The 25,867-nt window shown below is 34.6% G+C and overlaps 1 protein-coding gene across 1 annotated transcript; it reads right to left on the minus strand.

Moving 5' to 3' along the window:
• Positions 1–1,269: 1,269 nt before the first annotated feature.
• Positions 1,270–5,595, minus strand: LOC130961495 (pentatricopeptide repeat-containing protein At5g39350-like). The gene is made up of 2 exons (XM_057887429.1): positions 5,388–5,595; positions 1,270–3,817 (listed from the first exon to the last, which is right to left on the minus strand). The coding sequence occupies exon 2, from the start codon at positions 3,634–3,636 to the stop codon at positions 1,729–1,731; it is 1,908 nt and encodes a 635-aa protein (XP_057743412.1). The 5' UTR covers positions 3,637–3,817; positions 5,388–5,595; the 3' UTR covers positions 1,270–1,728.
• Positions 5,596–25,867: the final 20,272 nt, after the last annotated feature.

Consider the following 25,867-nt stretch of genomic DNA (forward strand, 5'->3'; position numbering starts at 1 on the left):
TCGTTTACACTATAAACAAGATATATACGTGTCACATACACGTGCTTTATCTCGTTTACACTACAAACGAAATACGTGTAAAATTATCTCGTTTACAGTGTAAAAGAGATAAGAGAGACGGATGGATTTCGATAATAACTTTTAAAATTATTTAATTCAGTAATTATTACATTTATTTAAATAAATAATCCGAATTATAATAGAATGCAAAAAATAAGAAAATAACTACTGCCCATTCTTTTAGAAATTGTAATTGCACCATTTTCATCTATGGTATCATCAATAAGAAATAATTGCTTCAAGGCATCTTGTAAGGATTCAACTGCTGAAAACCCACTTATTCATTTCCAAATTATAGGCGAATAAATTCCATTCAATTACTAATTATCAGGGAATATGATATCAGACACAACTACAAAAGAAAAAAAATGTCAGTCATGTGAAGTTTTTGTTCCCTTCTCAGCATAGATATGACATTTTATCAAATAATTTGGAGGCATAACTAGAATTGAAAACTTAATAGTATAAAGGTATAGCCTTTGAAAAAATAGAAAAAGAAATCATGACTATGAACTCATTTAGTTAGCTACATTTGATGAACAAAACAATAGGATGATAGAAAAAGCTAACATGAACAGAAAAAGATCCATGAATAGGAGGAGGAGAAACTCACTAAGCATTTCAAACTTGGGAGCCATTTCAACAAAGAGGTAGAATAAATCAGAACAGATATATCAACCAACAGGATAAGAGTGTGTAGGACAAAATAGACATATCAATTTCAAAGGGAGAAATGGAGAAAGAGAAAACCACAAAGAAGCGATAGTGATTATGTTGAGAAAGGAATTAATGCGCACATAATGTGAATATATAGGCAATGTAATTGAATAACAATTTCATATATCAGCATGAATGAAATTCAAATTAATGGATATATCATATATATTTTAACACCATTACTGGCATTCAATTGGTTTGGTAATGATCATCAAAATAACAAACTGATAGCCCCAAACTAATAAAAGTGTTAATCAGGGGTGCAGCAACATGAGACCTAAGATATGTTAGGAAGATTAGATAATATTTGAATCCCATTTTGGTGTAGACAGCAAATAAAGAGAAATGTCTGAAGTGAAAATAAATAACTGAAAAAAAAAACTGAAGGAGGAAAAAAAAAAGTTGGATGTAAACAAGAAAATGGGATTCAAAAAACATTTATACACAAATAAATTAAGAGCTCTGTGTTTAGAAGCAGAAGTAAAGCTTTAGCGGCCATAGGCTAAACTTTCTATTAGAATAAAAGAAAATAAGAAGCTACAATTTATTTGAATGCAAGTCCATAAGCTCCTAGCAGCTGGTGACTTCTATAAATCAAAAAGGGGTTGTTATACAGGTAATTCCAAAATTCCTACTACAAGAATGATACATACAAAAGGCATGAGATATCAACAGCATTTGTCAGCGTAAATAATTATTTGATCAATTTAAACGCAACTCAGCTACCATCAATCAAACTGTCTGGACCTCCACAATGTTCTAGATCCTGCACTTATCCAATTCTGTGTTGTTTTACTCCAAAGTGGCAATGAAAAAATTAGGGGTGTAATTTTCATCATCTAACACCTAAATGCTCCTTACAACATTTTCTTAGCGAACAACTGAAAACTACGTTGTAATGCTTTTCTGATGAAAGATCAAAATTTTGATTTGATTGAGTTGTCTTCATCACTAACTTTGAGTGCCAACTAAACTATGTCCTGATAGCTTCAACGATCCTCGGCATTCCATCATCCTCCTTATTCTTGCAGCATCATTCCATCTTCCAGCTTTTGAATATATATTGGACAATGTCACATAATGACCAGCTTCTTGAGGTTCTAAATCAATCAATTTTTCAGCAGCCAGTTTGCCGACGCTAACATTTTGGTGCTCTTGGCATGCTGCAAGTAAAGCTCCCCAAACATGTTTATCTGGTTCCAGTGGCATCTTGTTAATGAAATGAAAAGCATCTTCAAGCCTGCCAGCGCGAGCTAGCATGTCAACAACACAAGAGAAGTGTTCCTTTGCTGGGTTTAAGCTGAATTCCTCTATCATTCTGTAGAAGAGTTCAATCCCTTCATTCACAAGTCCTGAATGACTGCAAGCCGAGAGGGCAGATGAAAATGTTACCGAATCCGGGCTAATGCCTGCATCCTTCATTTCTTGCAAAAGCTTTAGAACAGTTTGGCCAAGGCCATGCATTCCAAATCCGCTGATAATTGTGTTCCATGAAACCAAGTCCCTCACAGCCATGGTGGAAAACACAGAATATGCATATGCAATGCATCCACATTTCGAGTATGTATGAATTAGTGCATTACAAAAAGGAATTACCCAATTGTAACGGTGTTTTAAGACATATGCGTGCATCTCTTTTCCACGTCTCAAGTCACACGCAAGCAATAGAGTAGATACAGTTGTCTGATCAACTTTTACATTGCTTGCTTGCATTTCCTTGAAACATTGAACTGCCTCGTTTGCTAGCCCCATATCAATGAGCCCATAAATCATGGCATTCCAAGTAACAACATCAGATTTGTCCATTCTAGCAAATACATTTTCAGCATCATTTAGCCTTCCACAATTGGCATATAAAGTCAATAAAGCAGCACCAGCAGACTTGTAAAACGCATCCCCGGAAATGACTTTGACACCATAACAGTGCACTTCATTCCCACTAGTTATGGACCCCAAAAACCTGCATGATACAAGGATACCAGAAAGAGAATCCACATCAGGCAAAACCATCCCAAAATTAACCATATCCCTAAAAGTTCCCAAAGCAAGATCATGTCTCCCAACACCAGCATAACCTGAAATTAATGTTGTCCATGAAATAACATTAGGATCCTTAATTTGATGAAAGACCCTTAAGGCCTCACTGCAACGCCCCATCTTACAATAAGCATCCATCATAGTGTTCCATGTCACAACATCCGGTTCGCAATCCCCACTTGCTCTCATCAATCCCAACAGTCGCACAGCCTCCTCGAACAACCCATTAGACACATACCCAGACATCATTGAATTCCATGAAAAAACATCTCGTTCAGACATTTCATTGAACACCTTTTGAGCACTCTGAACATCTGCGCATTTTGAGTACATATCCAGCACAGCATTGCGAGCTTGCAAGTTGGACTCCGACCCGAAAGTGATGACATCCTTGTGCACCGCAACACCGGTTTCAAACCACCGAGATTGAGCACATGCCTTTAAAACCTTGGGAAACACGTAACCATCTGGGACAACACCCATTACCCTCAAATCAACATAGGTTCTTATGCATTGGCGCATTTGCCCATGTCTGGAGTAGAACCGCAAGATGGAGGTGAAGGCGAACACATTAGGTGGGTGCAGGTGATGGAGCAAGAACAATGCAGAAGATATGTCATCGCAATCAATGTAAAGCTGGATTAGTTTCGTCGCAAAGAAAGGGTTGCGGTGTGTGCCATTGATGATGATTTGCTGGTGAATCTGTTTTGCTTTGGTGAGAGATTTGGAAGATGAGCATGCTTGTAATACGATTGAGGTTTGTGTTGGTGGAGATGGTAAGAATGAAAATGCTCTTTGTGAGCGTAGTGGCCATACCCTCATTAATATGGAGCGTTGCTGTTGAAATAGGTTCTAAATTCTCATTTGAATCTTCTATTTCTCTTCCTAACACGCCTAAGGTCTAACACAAACAGAACAGGAGTGAACACTTGGCCAGTTTCATCGGCTGACATTTGACCCCCTTTTTGTCTTCCAAATGGCTTCAATTCATATGCGTTCTCCTCTGCAACACAAGAGAAAGAAGAATGTTATGATTCCTTGGCCACAAGGAATATGACTACACCATCAATGAAGAGTGCACTTTTTGTTATCCTGTGGAGCTATATGCATGTCTATGTTGCCATTCATTTCATTTTTGACTAGGCTAGATTCATTCCATTTAAGTCTTGCATACTAAGCTTCTTACTTTGAAATATATCGATTCTATTCTTTTAATATAGCTCTCAACCATGGTGCACTTATTGTTGTCAGTGCTAGCAAGTTTGGATGGAACTTCAAGGTCTGTGTTGACCGTGTTTGAGAAGTTGCAACAATAGAAAACTACTTCCGAAAATTCTACAACGTTTGCATTTTGATGATTACACTACTTAAATGTTCTATTAATGCACCCTGTTTGGAGAATTTGTTGATTGGATCATGTCATATTTTAGAGAAATCAGTACCGAAGCAGTTATCGTAGTTATGCAGCTGTTCAAACAAAAGAGATATAATGGTTAGATTCATTCTCTTTAACCTTTTGTTTAGATAATCAACCATTTCCATTCAGAATTTGGAAGATGGAAATGCGTGAAAAAAAAAAGATTTGTATGAGGTTGTTATGTTAATGTTATCATGATTTTACAAGTTATAGTTATCATAACAAATACATGTTACATGCATGCTTTGAACTAAATACCTTCTGCAGGCAAAGTTGGTTTCCAACTATGTATTGTAACTAAATAAATTGTATCCCTAATCATCTAGCTTAAAACAAGTTAACAACACACTGACATTACACAAAGAGCATAACAAACAACAATGGCAGAACAATCACGAAGCATGAAAACAAATTCAAAAACCAATGCCTAATTTGGGTAATTCTCTTCAATGGCAGAACAATGGCAAAAGAAAGGAAGAAAACAGACTCAAACTCACGACAAAGGCGGAACAGTGATGAGACACCATGCCGGAGACATGACAGCAAAGCAGACCCGAGACTGCATAGTTGAGACACAACAGAAGAGCAAGACACCATGCAGCTTACCTAGACTCAACTCGTAAGAGTTTACCTACTACGATTTTTTTTTGTTCCATCTAAACAAAATCATCATAATACAAAAAATATATATCTTACAGAAAATTTGCTCAAATATGAGCATTCTAAGTTCACAATTCCACCATAAAGCACATGATAAATCAAAAATAGAAGTTTTCTAGTGCTATAGTGCATGAAGATCCTTCACAATTATGCAATAACAATTCATGCTTAAGCACTCTACGTTCTGATTCTAATATAACAATTTAACACACACAAACATACAAACAAAGCATAGCATGATTCCTAATCAACATTCTCAGACAGCTTGATTCCTGAAAAAAATGTATAACACTCCAACTAAATCAGAATCATTGAACAGCCACAACCCTCCCTAATCAACAGAATAAGTAACTGCCATAATAAAATAACAGAGTATCAATGATCAAATTTCTAACACTAACAGAATAACAAACTAACAGGTAACACACTAACAATTAAAGAAATTCTGTTTCTAAGTTTGAAATAGATGTGATGGAGATGGAGAATGAAGATGTACCTGAATCTGAAGGGGAGAGAGGAAGGAGAAGGCACGGCGGAGAAGAAGTAGAGGCGAAGACGAAGCACCACCGACGACTAATGGAGGAGATACGGGAAAAGCAGAACGACGGTGAAAGACGAGTAGGAGAAGAGGCGAATGGCGGAGCACCACCAGACGGCAAACGCGACGGGAAGGAGCATAGGTAGCAGCCGCGGTTGGATGTTGGGCTCTAGGGTTTAGCCATTTGGGCTTCATTAAGGTAGTCACGGGCTTTTGGGCCCGAAGAAAAAGAAGTCCAAAACAACATGTCACTCATGAGGATTTTTTTATTTAAATTAAATAAATATAGTATTTATAAAAATGAATAAACGGTGAGGTAATTACAAATAATGTATGCTCGATCACATCTTGGACGCTGAGAGGATTTTTTAAAAATGGGCGTATCTCGAATGCATAGACCCCGTTCTGTGATAGAGTGATCGTGAGTCATATTTAGGGTGCACCCGGGATACGAACATGCGCTGATATCGGATACTGAGCATCCGAGATACGTGCATTTAATGAGGTCTCAGCATTCGAGATAAACGCAGCTTCCTAATGTCCCCTCAGCATCCGAGATGTAGTTAAGGATATAATTAAGGTTTTAGCACGCAGGATATATGTATTATGGTGTAGATGTCTCTGCACCAAGATATGTTGTAGAATAAGTCTATTTATAGAGCTCATCCCAATACCTCCCCTCACACAATTCACAAACCAATCTTTTCTTTCTCTTCTTTCCATTTTGTTCTGATGGAGAATAATCAATTCTTTTTTGTTGTGGTTTATCCCAATGGAATAGTCAGCACAGTGATAAAGGAGTGATTTTCGAGTCTGATAAGACTGTCATGTTGCGCACTTATCGGATTGATAGCCTGGATGCGCTAAAGACAGTCATGCTAAGCAAAATGGGGGAGTAGGAACGAAGGAGGTTGGGCGGGTTGCATATAAATTTTTGAACACACTTTTCGAACGGTGGATTTACCAACCGATTATTTTGGATTGATGGGGATCAGCATGTTAGGGTAATATTCGACGTACATGCACGGCTAATGCCGCAACATATCATGGAGTTGTATGCTGTGGTCCGTGACGTGGCTGTTGATGGTGGGCTGTCTCTTTCGACTCCTGAAGCTGTGACGCTCGAGGCGACACCGATCTACTATGCCCATTGTAACACCCCATTACCCTAAGTCTTACCTCTAGCCGTAAAGCAAAGAATGACGAAGCGTCATAACAGTTCTAAAAGTCATATAGTAATAAATATAGAAGGAAATAGTAATACTAGAAACCCGAGGAAGGAATAAAAGCTAAAATCGCATAAAGCGGATTTACAAAGCGCGAAGCGTTTACACACGATAACTAAAAAGCGCAAAGACACAAGATACAACATGAGACGTAAAATAATAATAATAATAATCAATATGTGTGTGTGTGTGTGTGTGTGTGTGTGTGTGTGTGATAGTCATAGAGTACTAGCCGCAGCCCGTGGAGTTTAAGCCGACTAGTCATATACAGACATAACAGAGTTTTTTAGTTAAACAACATATACAACTTATCTCTCAAAGTAGGTCTCTAAGGCAACAAAGTGCAAAGTACAAAAGTGAGAGAACTACAACATAATATCCAAAATACAAAGAGATAGCAAAATATCCTCCGCTCTGACACCATCCCACAGCTCACCGAGGTGGGTTACAACCTGCATCTGAAAAGCAACAACAACATATGGTATGTGAACCAAAGGTTCTTAGTATGGTAACAGTGCCCAATATATAAGATGTAAGGTTCCAAGAAGCCAAAGGCAATCCTAGAACTTCACATCGATACACAAGCTTAACAAAATATATAACTTCAACCATAAACCATAACAGGGTTATCTAAACTTAGGGAATTTCTAACTAGTACCAATCGCACCGCTGTATCCCACAGCCTTCGCTAACCTACCCTCCACACGATCTCATCGTCACCGCCTACCGAGCCTCCTCAAATCCAGTAGAAAATATAAGTAATGCAAATAAGTAAAGGACAAATAAAGTACATATGCAGCATGGAGAAAATTAACAAGTAGGCATATGATACATTTAGACACAATAGAAATTAAACAAAGCATACAAATAGATAAAAGATGCATATGATGAATGCAAGTCCTATTGGCTCGGGATATCATTTGTCGGTCCATAAATGTCAACCCAAAACATTCTTTCGAATGTAGCTTTTCTGTCACACTAGGGATATAGTGCCCTACACACTCTCATACTTAACCCAAGGATATAGTGTCTGGCACTAGGGGTGGTAGGAATACCTGAACCCGCGGGTACCCGACCCGCCACGACCCGGGCGGGGCGGGTTTTGGTCAGGGCGGGGCGGGGTCGGGGTCAGGGTAAACCCTCCCCTACCCGCCCCGGAGTGCATAATATATATACACACTTACAAATTTAGGGTTTCTCTTACTCAGTTCTCACAGCCGCATAGTTTCCCTTCACAGCTTCATGATGATTGGATTTTTGACGGTTTAGAATTTCACAAATGAATTCTCGTTGCAAGTATAGTTTCTAAACCAATCACTAATCCTTTCATACAAAAAGTTGTTTGTCACTAGTACAAACCCCTAAAATTTATAAACCGAAGTATTTAAACCTCGGGTCGTTCTCCCTAGGATTTACAATAAAGTGTCTTGTTATTGGTTGTGAGTTATTTTGGGGTTTTTGAGATTATAGACAAGAATTATAAATGGCAAAGGAAATAAACTAACAACTAACAAAGCTCTTGGCAAGATATGAGAACTAGAAGTCCTATCCTAGTTATCCTTCTCAATTGTGATGAGAATTGTGTATTGCTCCCACTTAGTTAACCTCTAACCATGGAGGAAAGTCAAGTGGATGAATCAATTTGATTCCTCAAGTCCTAACCAACTCCTAAAGGAAAGACTAGCTTTAGAGGCATTCAAATCAATTAGCAACTTCTAATTATCAACCAACAAAAGACTTAGATAACTCAAGAGTCACTAATTACTCTTCCTAGGCCAAGAGGAACAAAACCTACACTAAAATCCAACCAAGCATTTCATCAAACACTTGGAAGGCACAAAAGGAAAGCTTAGTAAATTGATAACAAGAATGAAATCCAACACAATTATTGAAAGAATTTAATAACAACAATCAAAAGAAACACATTTATTATGAATTACCTTTATTGAATTGAAAGAGAGTAGAAGGAACAATACTAGATCTATAACAAAATACAAGAACAACATAAGAGAGATTATAACAAAAGAATGGAAGAAGAATGAATGTAACTACAAGGAATTGAGATGTAGAAGTAGAGGAAGGCAAAGATTAAAACCTAGATCTAAGAACTAAACCTAATCCTAATTCTAGAGAGAAGTGAGAGCTTCTCTCTCTAAAACTCTAAACTAATCCTAAGTATATTCTCTATATGCTTCTCTAATTGATTATTGATGATGATGATTATGATGATGATGATTATGCCTTCCCCTTAATCCTTCATCCTTTTATTCCTTTCCCTTAGCAATTGGCGCCAAAAATGGGTTCAGAAACCCTCTCAAATCGCCAGGCACGTGTTGCATTAGTGAGGTTATGTGCCGTCATCGACGCGTGCGCGCACGGTACGCGTGCGCGTCCCTGACTTGTTTCGCAATGTGCGCGCGAGCGCCTTGTGCGCATGCGCGTGCATGGCCTAGATCAATTCTTTGGCTTTTTGTGCTTCTCTCCACTTGCATGCTTTCTTCCTTACTCCCTTGATCCATGCCTAACCTATTTCATCCTGAGATTACCAGCAAACACATCAAGGCATCTTATGGAATCAAAGAAGAACTAGAATTCATCAAAATAAGGCTTAAAAAGCATGTTTTTACACTTAGGCACAAATACGGGAGAGATTACAAAACCATGCCAACTCATAGGTTAAATGCGAGAAAAGGTTATCAAAATACCCTAAATTCAATACAAGATAAACCTTAAAAATGGGGTTTATCACTTCACTCCTTCAGGTTTGAGCCCCTAACCCTAACAGAGAAGAGGTCACCTCTTCCTCTTCAGCCGTAACCCTCTTCCTCTCCCGCCGAGCCTATCACTGTTGCGACGCTACCTTCCTCTGAGCCCTTCGCCCACTTCATATTCCTCTTCAGCCGCAACCCTCTTCCTCTCCCGCTGAGCCTCTCACCGCCGCGACGCTACCATCCTCCAAGCCCCTCGCCGAGTCTTCATCCGCTGAACAGTGAACCCCTCGCTGTGTCACTGCGCTGCCATCCTGCGCTACCGAACCTCTGCATTGCCCTCTTTGTCGCCGTCTTCCTCCTCTAGTAACTGGTAAGTTTCCCCTTTCTCTATCTCACATTATGCTCTCTCTGTTTTTTCCTGTAAGTGCTTGATCGATTTGAAATTGTTTAGATTTTGTGATTGTTCATATCGCATTTGGTGAGCCAATAATCATAATAATTGCCATATTAGTTTCATCATGTCTGTATAAGTAACATAACCAGCCCGTTTTAAGCTAATTTCAACATTCAATTAATAGTTTGGTAATGCTTATGAATATTGCGTTGGTGATGCATATGGTTTCATTCAATCATTGTATTCCTAAGTTTGGAATTAATAATAGTTTTGCTCAGGAGCATCCATGTACGAATTTGAGGGTTATTTATTTATAAAATTATTGAACATAATAATATATTTCATATCTTTTGATTTTTTTCATATATCTTTTATATTTTTCTAGTAGTTCTATGCTATTCTTAAACATTCTCACCAATTTAATACTGTTCTCACCAATCTGAACAGCATTCTTTGTTTCCATTATAGAATTGCTATGAAGGAATTATAGGTTTCCTTTTGGCACCTTTTACATGCTCTGGAACTTAAAAAGATTTAGTAGCTGTAACTGTTTTTGGATATTTCTGATGAATTATTTGGTTGATAAATGAAAAACCATAAGTGGAATGATTCAAAGAGATTCAGATTTTTAATGTTTTAGTGATGTGAACATAATTAAGAACTAGATAGCTATATAGCGCTGGAATGTTCATATTAACCTATCATGTCATGAGTTATGATAACTTAATCCACAGTTATGACAGTTTGCCAATTCTTAAATTTTGTTTTGTGTTTTTTTAATTGTTTCCTCTTGTTGTGATTGAAATTGTGGTTTATTGAATTGTGGACAAGAATTTGTTACTTTATTGTTGTGATTCATTCTCCACACTTATATATCTCTAGTTTATATGCTTTGTGTTTTCAATGTAGGTTTGTTAAGGTAATTTTATGGCTAGCAATGCTAGAGAAGATACACAAAGCAATAATGTTGCTCCGACCGATAATGAAATTGAAGTTGAGAGTAATATTAATCCAACTTTGAAAACTCCACAAGCAACGGATAATAATGCCTCGAATCCAGAAGGATCAACTCTTGTTGAAGGTGACAATAAGGCTAATGTTAAGAGTGCTTATTGGGAGTATTTTGATCGTTTAAAAGTTGAAGGTGAATGGAAGGCAAAATGCAAATTTTGCAAGAGTTTGCTTAATGCAAATCCGAAGAATGGTACCAAGTCACTGAGAAACCATGTGGACCGATATTGTAAGAGAATAAAAGTGGCGAATTCAAGGCAATCATCAATTGTTGAATCTCTAGCAAAACAAGCACAAGTGCAAAAAGTAAACGAAGATGGCTTTGTGTTTAACCCTTCAAAGACAAGAAAGTGTGTCGCCGAAATGATTGTCCTGCATGAGTATCCTTTGAGTTGTGTGGACCACCGTGGACTGAAGCGAGCGTTTGCATCAATGCAACCAACATTTAAAATGTCTAGTCGCAACACGGTTAGGAAAGACATCTTGAAGATGTTTGGGGATGAGAAGCTGAAGTTAACTCTTTAACTAGATGAAAATGATAGTCGAGTTGCGATAACTAGCGACATGTGGACTTCCAATCAAGAAAAGGGTTACATGGTTGTCACAACTCACTATATCGATAGTTCGTGGAAGTTACAAATGTGCCTATTGAGGTACTTCAAAAATTTCATAAACTTTTATACATTGTGTTGTCTTTGTACGTTGAGCTTCGTTAATCTAAAATGCATGCATGTTTATTTTATTTTTCAGCTTTTGTTATGTTCCTTGTCCCCATACAAGTGAAGTTCTTACTCAAATATTGATGAAAATATTGTTAGAATGGAACGTTGATAGAAAACTGTCTACTATTACATTGGATAATTGTTCCACTAATGATGCTATGATAGATGAACTGTTGGGGCGTCTAGATTCTTCATTCTTGATGTTGGGGGATAAATTGTTGCATATGCGTTGTTGTGCTCATATATTAAATTTGATTGTCAAGGATGGTTTGAGTATAGTGAAGGAAAGTATTGAAAAGATTCGTAGTAGTCTATTGTATTGGACTGCAACGCAGAAAAGGAACGAAATTTTTGTGAGTTGGTGTGCTAAAACAACGATTCCATTTACAAAGAAATTGGTACTTGATTGTCCGACCAGGTGGAATTCAATTTATTTGATGTTAGAAACTGCATTGTTATATAGAGCTGTCTTTCCTAGGTTAAGACAGAAAGAACACCAATATAAAACTGTGCCAAGTAATAAGGAGTGGGAACTTGCCAAGGAAATATGTGATAGATTGAAGTTGTTTTATGATGTTACTCAGCTGTTTTCTGGTTCTAAATTTTCGACGGCCAATCTTTACTTTACTTTGGTTTGTAAAATAAAAGTCTCATTGGATGAATGGCAACTTTCTAGTAATTCTTTAATTGCTAATATGGCATCTAGCAGGAAGAAGAAATTTGAGAAGTATTGGGATGATGAGATTCATGGCATAATGGGTGTTGCTTCTATTTTAGATCCTAGGTACAAGATGGTTGGAGTTGAGTTTTAATTTGAAAAATGTATCCAGATCCAATAGAATGTTCCAAGCAAGTTGACAGAATTCATCAGTTTTGTAAGGAGTTGGTTAATGAATATAATCAAAAAATGAGTTCTGAAGTGTCACATGTTGGTACAAAAGAAGTTGATGAAAGTGGAAATACAAGCATATTTGGGGGTGACGATTATATGGTGTATCTTAAAAGAAGAAAAATGACAAGGGGTTCATGTGTAAATGTTGAGTTTGATCATTATCTTGAGGAGGAAATTCATCCTTCAAATGATCCTAACTTTAATGTTTTGAAATGGTGGAAGAACAATCAAATGAAATTTAAAGTTTTGACAAAAATAGCCAAGGATATATATATGCCATTCTAGTATCTACTGTTGCTTCTGAATCTGCTTTTAGTACAAGTGGTCGTGTAATCTCTTCTCATCGCGGAAAGCTCAAAGAAAGCATAATTGAAGCTTTGATGTGTGGCCAAAGTTGGTTGTGGGCAGCTTTAGGGAATAAAGGTGATATAGTACTTAATATTCATTTATGTTAATTTTTTACATCATAGTAACTAATATATTAATTGCTATCTCTTTTGATTTTTAGGTTTATCTTGATCTTCAAACCTTTAATGATGATGAAGATGTGGAAAGTGATCAAGAATAAGGATTGAAGACTTTTTTATATTTTAACGATGTAATTTCTTTATGTTTGTATTTTAATTTAGTTATTTGGCATTGTATGAACTCTTTTTTAATTTTAAGTTATTTGACATTGTATGAATCTTGTGTTTGTATTTTAATTTAGTTATGAATTTTAAGTTTGTATCTTGATTTATATATGAATGTGTAAAATTTAAAATGTCATTTACTTTTTATAGGGGCGGGTAGGGGCGGGGCGGGTACCGTGGGGGCAGGTTAGGATAGAGTAGCCTACTACCCGCGGCCGCGGGTAGGGGCAGGGCGGGTAGTAGTGGGGTACAAGGAGGGCGGGGCGGGGTCGGGTAGGGCAAAAACCCGCCCCTATCCGCCCCACTGCCATCCCTATCTGGCACACTCTTGCACCAGAAAAGGTTATCAATCATAATTCAACTGAGAAATATAGTTTCCTGCACACTATCGTACTTAACCCAAGAGTATAGTGCCTGTTACACTCTCAACATTCAACAAGTGCATCATTCCTTTATGGGTTCTCAACTCATCATAGCCATCATTAGTTTTCATTTTCTCAAATTTATCATCAACTATCATCGCCTCTTAAGTTCTCTTAGTCATCTCCAATATAGTACTCTACCCGCTCACCTACAACTTCAGAAACTTAAGTCTCCGTCTTTTAAACTCATCCAGAAATTTACCAATTTATCTCACTAACTCATTCTATATTATTCTTAGGGTCTAATTACTAATTAATAATCTTAAACAGTAGATAAAGAAGTTTAAAAAATTAGAGAACTCTTGAAAAGTGAAAAAAAAATTTCAGCAAAACAGGAGCTGTGCGTACGCACACCCCTGCCATGCGTATGCACGCATTGAAAAAAATGAGGGTCGCGTACCCGAGATTCCTAACCCGAGAGGAATCCCCGCATCGCGTGTTAAAACTCGCGTATACATAGCCAAAATTCACATGCTCGCGTATGAAACATAATGCCCATGTACGCGAGACCTCCAGGTAGTGGAGAATGTCTGCGCTGCTTGCACAGGTTCTCTTATGCATGTTGCATCAGACTAAAAAAAATTTTAATGTTGCAAAATTTTAGTTGTAAACACTATATTTTAAACGCTCATAACTTCCTCTACAAAATTCTATTTTCCTCAAACTTTATACCATTTTAAATTTCTTTAAACCATCTTCAATTTAAATTAAAATTCAACCAATTTCAAAAAATTAAGACTCAAGTTATGATTCGCCAAAGTTCGTTAAAAACAAGATTTTATACAAAAACATCAAGTTCTTTAGTTTCTGAATTCCTAAACCAAACCAAACCAAGACCTACTCAATTTATCACAAAATACTACCACACTACACTTTACTATTCCATTGCATTTCAATCCACTCAACCTCTATTTCACTCAATCTTTCCACCACAATTCAACAAAAATCAACAATTCCCAACTCAAGATCTCCATCATCAACAATTTTCACAATTTTACTCATCATAAACATTCATCATATCTCATCATAAATCCTCATAATAATCATTATTCAATCTTAATCTCAATAATCAACACCATTCACCAACAACAACATCATAATTCATTAATATCCTTCATCAATCATCATAATTATAAACAACACCAATACTCATCAAACATATATTCACATATAATTAATCATACACCAATATTATTCAATCTTACCTTAGGGTCAACTAGCTTAAGTGTCCAGAAATATTACATATTATATAAAGGAACCAAAGCCATACCTTGGCCGATTATCAATATGCACCAAAATCATCAATTGGTCACAACCAAGCTCAATCAAGCCACCAACTTAACTTCACTTGCTCCCAATATCACAATTATCAAGCTATACACAATTAATTCATAAAAATCAATACCTAGGGTTTTCAAATACACAATTTTACAAGGGAAGAGAGTAAGCTTACCTTACCCATAGTAGAGTGGGATGAAACCCAACAAATTCCCACTAATGGGTGGCACATAAACAACTAAAATACAAAAATCTACTCAAAATTATAACCTATTTTTTTTTGAAATTATTAGGGCTAATGAATGGAGTGAAAATTTTTAGTTCTTACCTACAATACTTGGCTAGGATTGATGGGTTCGGGGAGAGCTTCATGTGGCTACAAACTGTTCACGAATCGGAGTACCGTAGCTCAAATTATGATTGAAAGAAGGTGATGAATGAATAATGCTTGTGTTCTTCCTCTCCTCTCACTTGGCAGTTGTGTGTGTCTGTGTTTAGGACAAATGAATGAGCTAAAAGCTCACTAAAAAGGCTTATATATGTTGAGTTTGGGCCCAATTTGGGTACGGTCTAACCCGTTAGAGTTTTTAGCTCGTTTGGCCCACTTTGGGTCAAAACCTTTAGAATTAGCGCCTAACTTTCAACTTTAACTATTTTCCTAAGTTTTTCTACTATTTTTATTATTCTTACACAGTACCAGACAGACTTAAGTTGGTACTGCCAGCTAAATTACTAGTACGCATTTTTACGCAATTTTTCACAGAAAATTATATTTTCCAACTCGAAAAACTCTACTGAATTCAAATTTCACCTCTAAATTTTAAAATTAAGACTCCTAAATTTTCAATCTATTTTGGAAAAATAACTTATTATTTTATTCTAAAATCTGGTTCTTACATTCTCCCCTCCTAATTAGGAATTTTGTCCCCAAAATTCGAGTCGTTCATATACTGACGCTATCTCAGGTTTGAGCTCCTACGTGCTCACATCGACTCCGTATCGGTTCGACTCCACACAACTTAATCCATCATAGTCCTACCGTGTCGATGTTTTTTCCTACACTTTCCGCTGCGCCACTCTGATTATTGGTCATTAAAAATCCGAATTACTCAACTACATCCACTAGAATTTTTCCTTTTCCATTTGTTCCTCCAACAAAATTCTAAGTTCCATAAGCCCTAACAGCAATGTTACTTAAGATAAAACTAAGATAAACTTCGTCCTAGCAACATATCTAACAACTTTACACTCTTACCTCTCATCGAAGGATTCGACTTCTTCCGCTCACTCACATCCAAAGCGAAAACTTGGCCTGGTTGCTGATTTCTACCCGCATCTTGGTTTTTCCCATGACGGAAATCCTTAGCAAGGTGCCATGGCATTTCACAAGTGTAGCATTGACCACTTTCCCTTGCCGGGTGAAAACGAGCATTATTGTTCCTCCCGAATTTTCCTTGACCTTGAACATGCGATGATGCAAAGTATGTCCATTTCTCTTGAAGTTTTATTTCCTAGATTGGAAGAATTCTCCACGGGATCGGTCGTTGTTACCTCCCCGAGTATCCCTCGCCAAAGCCACCTTCGTAGCACATTCTTCCACAACTCTTGCTTTGTTCACTAACTCCGAGAATCTTCTAATCTCCAATGGAGCCACAACGGTCATGATGTCATCCTTGAGTCCTCTTTAGTACTTGATGCATTTTCATCCTTCGTAGGACTCGGGAGCTCCCTGACAAACCCTTGAAAATCTACAAAGTTCTTCGAACTTGCTGGTGTACTGTGCCACGGTCATAGACTCTTGCTTCAACTACATGAGTACCAATTTCCTTGCTTCTCTTATCGACTTCGGAAAGTACTTCTTATAGAACAGAGTCTGAAACAGTTTTCATGGAATGTCTCCATTCTATAGTTGTATCAGTCGGCACTCCCTTTGCCACCAGTGCTGTGCCTCACCCAACATCTGATAGGCTGCAAACTCCACAAATTGATTCTCTGGAACATGTTGAGCTTGCAACGCATGCTCCATGGCTTGAAACCAGTTATCTGTTTCAGTAGGGTCCGTTGATCCTTTAAAACTTGGCGGGTTAACCTTCAAAAAGGTTGCTAACATCATTGGAACACCACCGCCCAAGCTGTTTCCCACACCTTCTCCATTTCCATTGTTGTTACCATTCCCATGTCCCATCCTCTCCATAGCCTGAGTAGTCGCAGCAGCATTTGCTTGCATAGTGTTAGCTAGGTTAGTCATTGCCGCCATAAACTCAACATGGTTATCATTCGGCAGGTTACCCTCATTCTCTCCACGATTATGTAGTCGACCTTGTTTGCGAGCAAGCACGGACCTACGCTTATCAATGGGGACACTTTCCCCACTCTCATTTCATTTTTTTAAACAAAAAAAATTATACATATATAATATGCTCCCCTTTTAAATTTTAAATGATCTCACTACAAATAAATTAATCCCAATTATTAAAATCTCCAAACTCATTTATCTTTTTATCATTTTGACTATTAATTTACTTAATTATTATTTTGACTATTAGTTAACCTAATCAGATTTAGTCTTCTTTCATTTTCAAATCCCAACCATCACTCATTTATTCTCTTAAATCCTCTTCTTAGTTTCATATTTTCAACCTTCTTTTTCTATTCCATGTCTAGTGGTCATCTTCTCTTCATCTAAAGATAAATTTTAAATTCTCTATTTTGTTTTATATAGCTCTCTATGACTCTATGTATCTTTCGATTTCATTGTTTATCTTTTTGATATTATCAATTGCAAATTGTAATTCAAATAATTGTAGTTTAGGTGTTAATCTATTTTTTTATTCTCCTCATGAATTTGTATATTTTATTTTATTTTATTCTCTTCTATTTTATTTTATATATTTAGTGATCCTATTTATATAATTATATATTTTATTCTCTTAAAGTATTGTTTTTATCCCCAACGTTTGAGATAAGTCCTATTTGTGTCCCTAAATTTAAATTGTCCTATTTGTATCCTAACGTTTATAAAAGTGATTCAATGTTATTTTGTCATCAATTATACTAACAAATCAGATTGTATTTTTCAATTTTCTCACTTAGATGTATTCATTTTCAATTAGGTCTCAATTGGATGTGTTCGATTTTAATATTGTACCCACTATTTATGTTTAGGTTCAATTATGTCTCAAGAAAAAGTGAATTATGTAAATGTTGTAGAGATTAGTTTCAACTTTTGATGAGCTATTTTTCGAAATGGATCATCGGTTTTGTTTCAGATATTTGTATTCTAACTTCAAGAAGAGATTTTCAAAACTCAAATTAAAGCTCATGATGTATAATTGCCGGCAGGATAACATTGAATCACTTTTACAAATATTAGGAATACAAATATGACGATTTAAATGTTAAGGACACAAATAGGATTTACCCCAAACGTTGAAGACAAAAAATGATATTTTACTCTATTATAATAGTTTAAAATTAATTTCAAAATAAAATAGCCCAAAACAAAAATAATAAAACAAAATTTCTTAATTCAAACAAATTTTAAATAAAAAATCATAAAATTATTTTTTTTTTCTTTTCATATGGTCAGCGATTTTTTTATTTATTACTGTTGGTACAGTTTTTAATTTTAACCCACTACAATTTTAATAAAAAAATTTAATTCCAACTTAAAATGGGCTTGTGACACAAAAAAAATAAAATGTGTTTTGATGAACCAATACTTAGGGGTGGCAGGAGTACCCGAACCCGCGGGTACCCGACCCGCCCCGACCCGGAGCGGGGCGGGTTTTGGTCGGGGCGGGTGGCTGAGCGGGACAGGGCGGGGTCGGGGTCAGGGTAAACCCGCCCCTACCCGCCCCGCAGTGCATAGTATATATACACACTTACAAATTTAGGGTTTCTCTTTCTCAGTTCTCACAGCCGCATAGTTTCCCTTCACAGCTTCACTCCTTTAGGTTTGAGCCCCCAACCCTAACAGAGAAGAGGTCACCTCTTCCTCTTCAGCCGCAACCATCTTCCTCTCCCGTCGAGCCTATCACTGTCGCAACACTACCTTCCTCTGAACCCCTCGCCCACTTCCTCTTCCTCTTCAGCCGCAACCCTCTTCCTCTCCCGCTGAGCCTCTCACCGCCGCGACGCTACCATCCTTCCGCTGAACAGTGAACCCCTCGCTGTGTCACTGCGCTGCCATCCTGCGCTACCGAACCTCTGCATTGCCCTCTTTGTCGCCGTCTTCCTCCTCTAGTAACTGGTAAGTTTCCCCTTTCTCTATCTCACATTATGCTCTCTCTGTTTTTTCCTGTAAGTGCTTGATTGATTTGAAATTGTTTAGATTTTGTGATTGTTCATATTGCATTTGGTGAGCCAATAATCATAATAATTGCCATATTAGTTTCATCATGTCTGTATAAGTAACATAACCAGCCCGTTTTAAGCTAATTTCAACATTCAATTAATAGTTTGGTAATGCTTATGAATATTTCGTTGGTGATGCTTATGGTTTCATTCAATCATTATATTCCTAAGTTTGGAATTAATAATAGTTTTGCTCAGGAGCATCCATGTACCAATCTGAGGGTTATTTATTTATGAAATTATTGAACATAATAATATATTTCATATCTTTTGGTTTTTTTATATATCTTTTATATTTTCCTAGTAATTCTATGCTATTCTTAAACATTCTCACCAATTTAATACTGTTCTCACCAATCTGAATAGTATTCTTTGTTTCCATTATAGAATTGCTATAAAGGAATTATAGGTTTCCCTTTGGCACCTTTTACATGCTCTGGAACTTAAAAAAGATTTAGCAGCTGTAACTATTTTTGGATATTTCTGATGAATTATTTGGTTGATAAATGAAAAATCATAAGTGGAATGATTCAAAGAGATTCAGATTTTTAATGTTTTAGTGATGTGAACATGATTAAGGAATAGATACCTATATAGCGCTGGAATGTTCATATTAACCTATCATGTCATGAGTTATGATAACTTAATCCACAGCTATGACAATTTGCCAATTCTTAAATTTTTTTTTGTGTTTTTTTAATTGTTTCCTCTTGTTGTGATTGAAATTGTGGTTTATTGAATTGTGGACAAGAATTTGTTACTTTATTGTTGTGATTCATTCTCCACACTTATATATCTCTAGTTTATATGCTTTGTGTTTTTAATGTAGGTTTGTTAAGGTAATTTTATGGCTAGCAATGTTAGAGAAGATACACAAAGCAATAATGTTGCTCCGACCGATAATGAAATTGAAGTTGAGAGTAATATTAATCCAACTTTGGAAACTCCACAAGCAACGGATAATAATGCCTCAAATTCAGAAGGATCAACTCCTGTTGAAGGTGACAATAAGGCTAATGTTAAGAGTGCTTATTGGGAGTATTTTGATCGTTTAAAAATTGAAGGTGAATGGAAGAAAAAATGCAAATTTTGCAAGAGTGTGCTTAATACAAATCCGAAGAATGGTACCAACTCATTGAGAAACCATGTGGACCGATATTGTAAGAGAATAAAAGTGGCGAACTCAAGGCAATCATCAATTGTTGAATCTCTAGCAAAATAAGCACAAGTGAAAAATGTAAACGAAGATGGCTTTGTGTTTGACCCTTCAAAGACAAGAAAGTGTGTCGCTGAAATGATTATCCTGCATGAGTATCCTTCATGGCATTATGGGTGTTGCTGCTGTTTTAGATCCTAGGTACAAGATGGTTGGAGTTGAGTTTCAAGTTAAAAAAATGTATCCAAATTCAGTAGAATGTTCCAAGCAAGTTGACAGAATTCATCAGTTGTGTAATGAGTTGGTTAATGAATATAATAAAAAAATGAGTTCTGAAGTGTCACATGTTGGTACAAAGGAAGTTGATAAAAGTGAAAATGCAAGTATATTTGGGGGTGATGATTATATGGTGTATCTTAAAAGAAGAAAAATGACAAGGGGTTCATGTGTAAATGTTGAGTTTGATCATTATCTTGAGGAGAAAATTCATCCTCCAAATGATCCTAACTTTAATGTTTTGAAATGGTGGAAGAACAATCAAATGAAATTTAAAATTTTGGCAAAAATAGCCAAGGATATAAATGCCATTCCAGTATCCACTGTTGTTTCTGAATCTGCTTTTAGTACAAGCGATCGTGTAATCTCTCCTCATCGTGAAAAGCCCAAAGAAAGCATAATTGAAGCTTTGATGTGTGGCCAAAGTTTGTTGTGGGTAGCTTTAGGTAATAAAGGTGATATATTACCTAATATTCATTTATGTTAATTTTTTACATCATAGTAATTAATATATTAATTGCTATCTCTTTTGATTTTTAGGTTTGAATCTTGATCTTCAAACCTTTAATGATGATGAAGATGTGGAAAGTGATCAAGAATAAGGATTGAAGACTTTTTTATATTTTAACGATGTAATTTCTTTATGTTTGTAATTTAATTTAGTTATTTGATATTGTATGAACTCTTTTTTAATTTTAAGTTATTTGACATTGTATGAATCTTATGTTTGTATTTTAATTTAGTTATGAATTTTAAGTTTGTATCTTGATTTATATATGAATGTGTAAAATTTAAAATGTCATTTACTTTTTATAGGGGCGGGTAGGGGCGGGGCGGGTACCTGTGAAGACGGGTTAGGGTAGAGTAGCCTACTACCTGCAGGTAGGGATGGGGTGGGTAGTAGTGGAGTACAAAGAGGGCGGGGCGGGGTCGGGTAGGGCAAAAACCCGCCCCTACCTGTCCGACTGCCATCCCTACCAATACTAAAACTTACTGAATTTAGGATAAAATAAAACAAAAACAAAAAAAAATTTTCTTCGTATTTAAGAGCTTTTAAAACTTTAAATACAAATTTTTACTTTCTTTTATTCACAAAATTTTAAAATTCCATTTATTTTTAGAGCACTAAATCACTTGCCTACTCAAAAACTCATTTTAAAGATAAAAGGTAGTGAGTTCCAATTAAAACCAAAAATCGAAAATGGATTCTCTCTATTTTTTTTTAATACTTGAAAAAATAAAGTGTAATATCTTATGTTTAATTATATAAATGGGATTAAAAATAAATAAAAAAGAGAACAATAAAATAAAATGAGATTAAACACTAGATACCAATCAATTTTTTCTCTAATAAAAAAGATCCACTCCCCCAAAAATCAATTAGTGTATTTGCCAATTTTATTCTGATTTTCTGAGCCCACTCTTTAAATCTAAGATTACTAATATGTGCCTTTTTTTTTATCAACTTTTATTAATAGGGAATCTTACTTTACAGTTTTCTACTTTTCCTACTTTTGATTTGAAAGGGCTAGAATGGCATGCAGCTAGCTTTAATTGAGGAAGTTAATGTTAGGTATATTTTATCTGAAATTCTGAACCAAGAGGTTCAAATATTCACGAATAAAGTCTCAAAGTTAAGCTAATTATTACTTCGGAGTTAACCAAAGTGGTTCATCTGATCTCCTTTTCTGATGTATGGAGTAATTAACGATTTTAGATTGGATAAACATTGAAATACATCCAAAATTATTTAGGCTTGGGTGGGATAACTTAGCTGTTAATTAATTAAAATGTGTATTGCAGACGATCTTACATGATGAACTGATAATCATTACAACTGCAAGTAGTAGTGTTTCGAAATATTTTCTTGGATGTAGCTAAATAGTTTAATTGGAATGTCTCTACTTTTTGACATAAAATATGTGACTCATATATAGTAATTAAAAATGTATAATATATATTGAATATAAAGATGAATTATAAAAAGTTACTGTTTCACTCGATTTTTGGTATATATCGACAAGGTATCGAATTGAATTTGTATTAAGATCTTAATTCAAAAAATAAATGCGACACTTCTAAAAAAAAAAGTGAAATTGACCCGAAAATTACTTAGTAATAATGTTAAATTAATTTGCGACAAAATTATTAGTGACAAATTTATATTGAACAAGGTAAAATAAATAAATAAATAAATAGAGAAAAAATTTAAAGGTAAAATAAATAAATAAATAACCGGAGAAAAACTTTAAATTAACTTAATCATAAAAAAATAGAATAACAACAAAATATAAAATAGATGAAAGAAAATGAATCAAACAAACAAAAAAAACAATTATAAATTGACTCCTAATCAGGGACGGATGCATTCACAACTGAGTGGGGGCAAGTTCTCCCAGTAAAAATTGAAAAATTACTGAAAAATACTTAGTAAAAAAAATTAGTTGCCCCACTCTCATTTCAATTTTGACCCCACCCTCCAAAATTGAACTCCTTAAAAGGGCTAAGCTGTAACCCTTCTCCTTTTCTCTTCTCAATTTTTTTCGCCACACTCCTTTCCCTCACGTAACTGCGTAGTTTGCCGCCTAGTCACCCACCTGGCCACCTCTTAATCTGTCTGCGTCACTGTCTCGGAGTCGTCAACAACACTGGCTTGTCGCTGACTCGCTGTCTCATATCTCCTCGTCTGTCCTACTCGCTAGCTCGTTGTTCTGTCATAATCTCTAGCGGTCTCGCACTCTTAGCTTCTCGCCATTCCGTCTATTTGTCATCGTCTCATCGACTCATTGGTTTTGAGTGTCTCGCCACTCCGTTGTCTCTACCGCTTTGCGTCTCTGACTCTCTTGCGATCTTGTCTCTCCACTCTCTAGTAAGAATTGATTTTATCAATTTAGAAATAAGAATATTTGATACTGTTTAAATAATGGATATGAATTTGGATATTGATGTGAAACTGTGAATTTGAATATTTGATACTGTTTGTATAAGTTATGTGAATTAGGATATTAATGTGAAACTGTGAATTCTATGAATTTGAATATTTGATGCTATTTGAATAATTGGATCATTGGATGATTTATGTTTATATTATTGTGTATATTAATGTATAATTGAATAAGGATATTGCATTTTATTATTGAAAATTAATTTGAATAATTTTTATAGTGAATCTTCTTATTGGAAGATGTTATAAAATGAAGAACAATGTTATGAGATTCTCATTTTTGAGAATCACTACAATTAATTGGTAGTGGTTTACTGACTTAGTGTTATTACAGTTGTATTGTAATAACATCTATATTTTTAGATTTTTTTATTATATATATACATTTTTAATTTAATATTATATTATTGTGTATTTTATTATTTTTTGGTTTATGTTTTGTATTTTAATTTTATATTGTATTTTTAAATTTGTAAGAAATTGTGAATTATTTTTATTAATCAATTAACTTTTATAAATTTATCTTTTTAGTAATAGAGAAATATTTCAAAAGAACATCATCGTTAGGGATTGGATCCCAAAATAATTCATCGACTTCTTCTAACAAAATGAGGTTTTTAAAATTTAAAGTAGAGAACTTTATAACATTATAGTATAATTATAAAAGTTATTATTATATTATGTTTATTTTATCCCACTAATAAAATTTTTTAAATCCGTCACTACTCTTAACATTCATATGCATTTATACTCCATATTCTTTTGTTGTGTCACAGAAATTTAAAATTTTATGAATTTACATCCACATCCACATATGATGTTTAACTTATGAAAAATAATTAAGTGATTTATAATTTTTACTTCACTTTAACTAAATGGACATCCTATTACTTTAATAGAATAATATATCGAGTCTACATAACAACTACTTCGTATTCAATCTCTAAGTATAAATAAAACCGTTTAAATTATCGATATCAATATTCTATAATATTTTTTGTCATTATCTTTATTAGAGATATTCATGTATCTATTTTTATTAACTTAAATTTTTTTAAAAAATTATATCATGATTCATGACATAATATTAAAATTTTTATGACTAAAAAATTAAAATTAAAATTTTTGTTGAATCTAAAAAAAAAATTCAGTATAAAACAAAAATAATAAAAAAAAAGAAAAAAAGTATACAAAAATTCAAGCTAAGTATAGCAAAAAAGTTTTTGTTTAAGAGCTAAAGATGTATTAGAATATAACTATTCATATATTTACTCCTATTATTTTAAACTTAATTTGTGAAATACAAATTTTATATGCGTGTATGTAATACATTACAATGTTATTAATCACCTATTTGTAAGATTTTCATCAGTAAATAATTAAATCAAACACTATATTGTAATACATAATTGAATGCCAATACAAAAAATTCATTAACATTATTACCAAAAATAAGTTCTGATATTTTTCTTTTTAACTTTCAAATAGTAGCTGCTAAATTAGTACTATTATGGAGATCTAAATCAAACTCTTTCAGTATATAGAAATCTAAACCAAAATATTATTTGTAGCGATGTGGGACCAAGATAGGGTTTTTAACCTTCACCAATAACTCCAAATCGCTTTTGCATAAAAGTGTAACAGACAAATTCTACCGAATCCGCGTATCTATCGTACCTAAGATAAGATTTACTCACTGAGACTTGGTCTTCAACAGTGTGTTATTATCCTTCAATTCTATCCAAAATTGTACTAGGAATCTAGAAGTTATTACGACGGTATCTCAGCACATCCAGTGTCCTAATAACTCCTGCGTCCTAACCATGTGAAATTAATAAATACAAGAAATTATAGAAAATTAATTTTTGATTAATTAATATTAATTCATTTTTTAATTTTAAAAGTTTTTGTTTTTTAAATCATTTAGAGTTTAAGATCTAAAATTAAAAGTTTATTATTTATAGTTTAAAATTTAAAATAAATAAAATAATTTAAAAAATTAATTAATATTAGTTAAAATAAATTAATTCTCTAATATTACTCAATAAATATATATATACAATATTCTAGAACATAAAAACCAATTAACAAATTAGTTACAATATATTTGTTTATATTGATATATTTTTTAACTCAAATAACTAGCAACCAAAATAATTCAGCAGCTTATAATAATAGACTAATCAACTTGTTTATAGCAATATAATTAAATATTTAGATTAATATAATCAATTTTTTATAAATATAATATTTTTTTTAAATAAAAGAAGTTTAACACAACAAAAGTGAAATAAAATAAAAAGGAACAGTTTACAATTCTAAAAGTAACGAAAAAAATTTGTATTTATCTCCATCATTGTCATTAACAACTAAAGAATTCACTATCAAATTACTCATAAGAACTTATAAAGAATCTGT

Source organism: Arachis stenosperma, chromosome 1, assembly GCF_014773155.1.
Source record: "Arachis stenosperma cultivar V10309 chromosome 1, arast.V10309.gnm1.PFL2, whole genome shotgun sequence".
NCBI classification, from domain to species: Eukaryota; Viridiplantae; Streptophyta; class Magnoliopsida; order Fabales; family Fabaceae; genus Arachis; species Arachis stenosperma.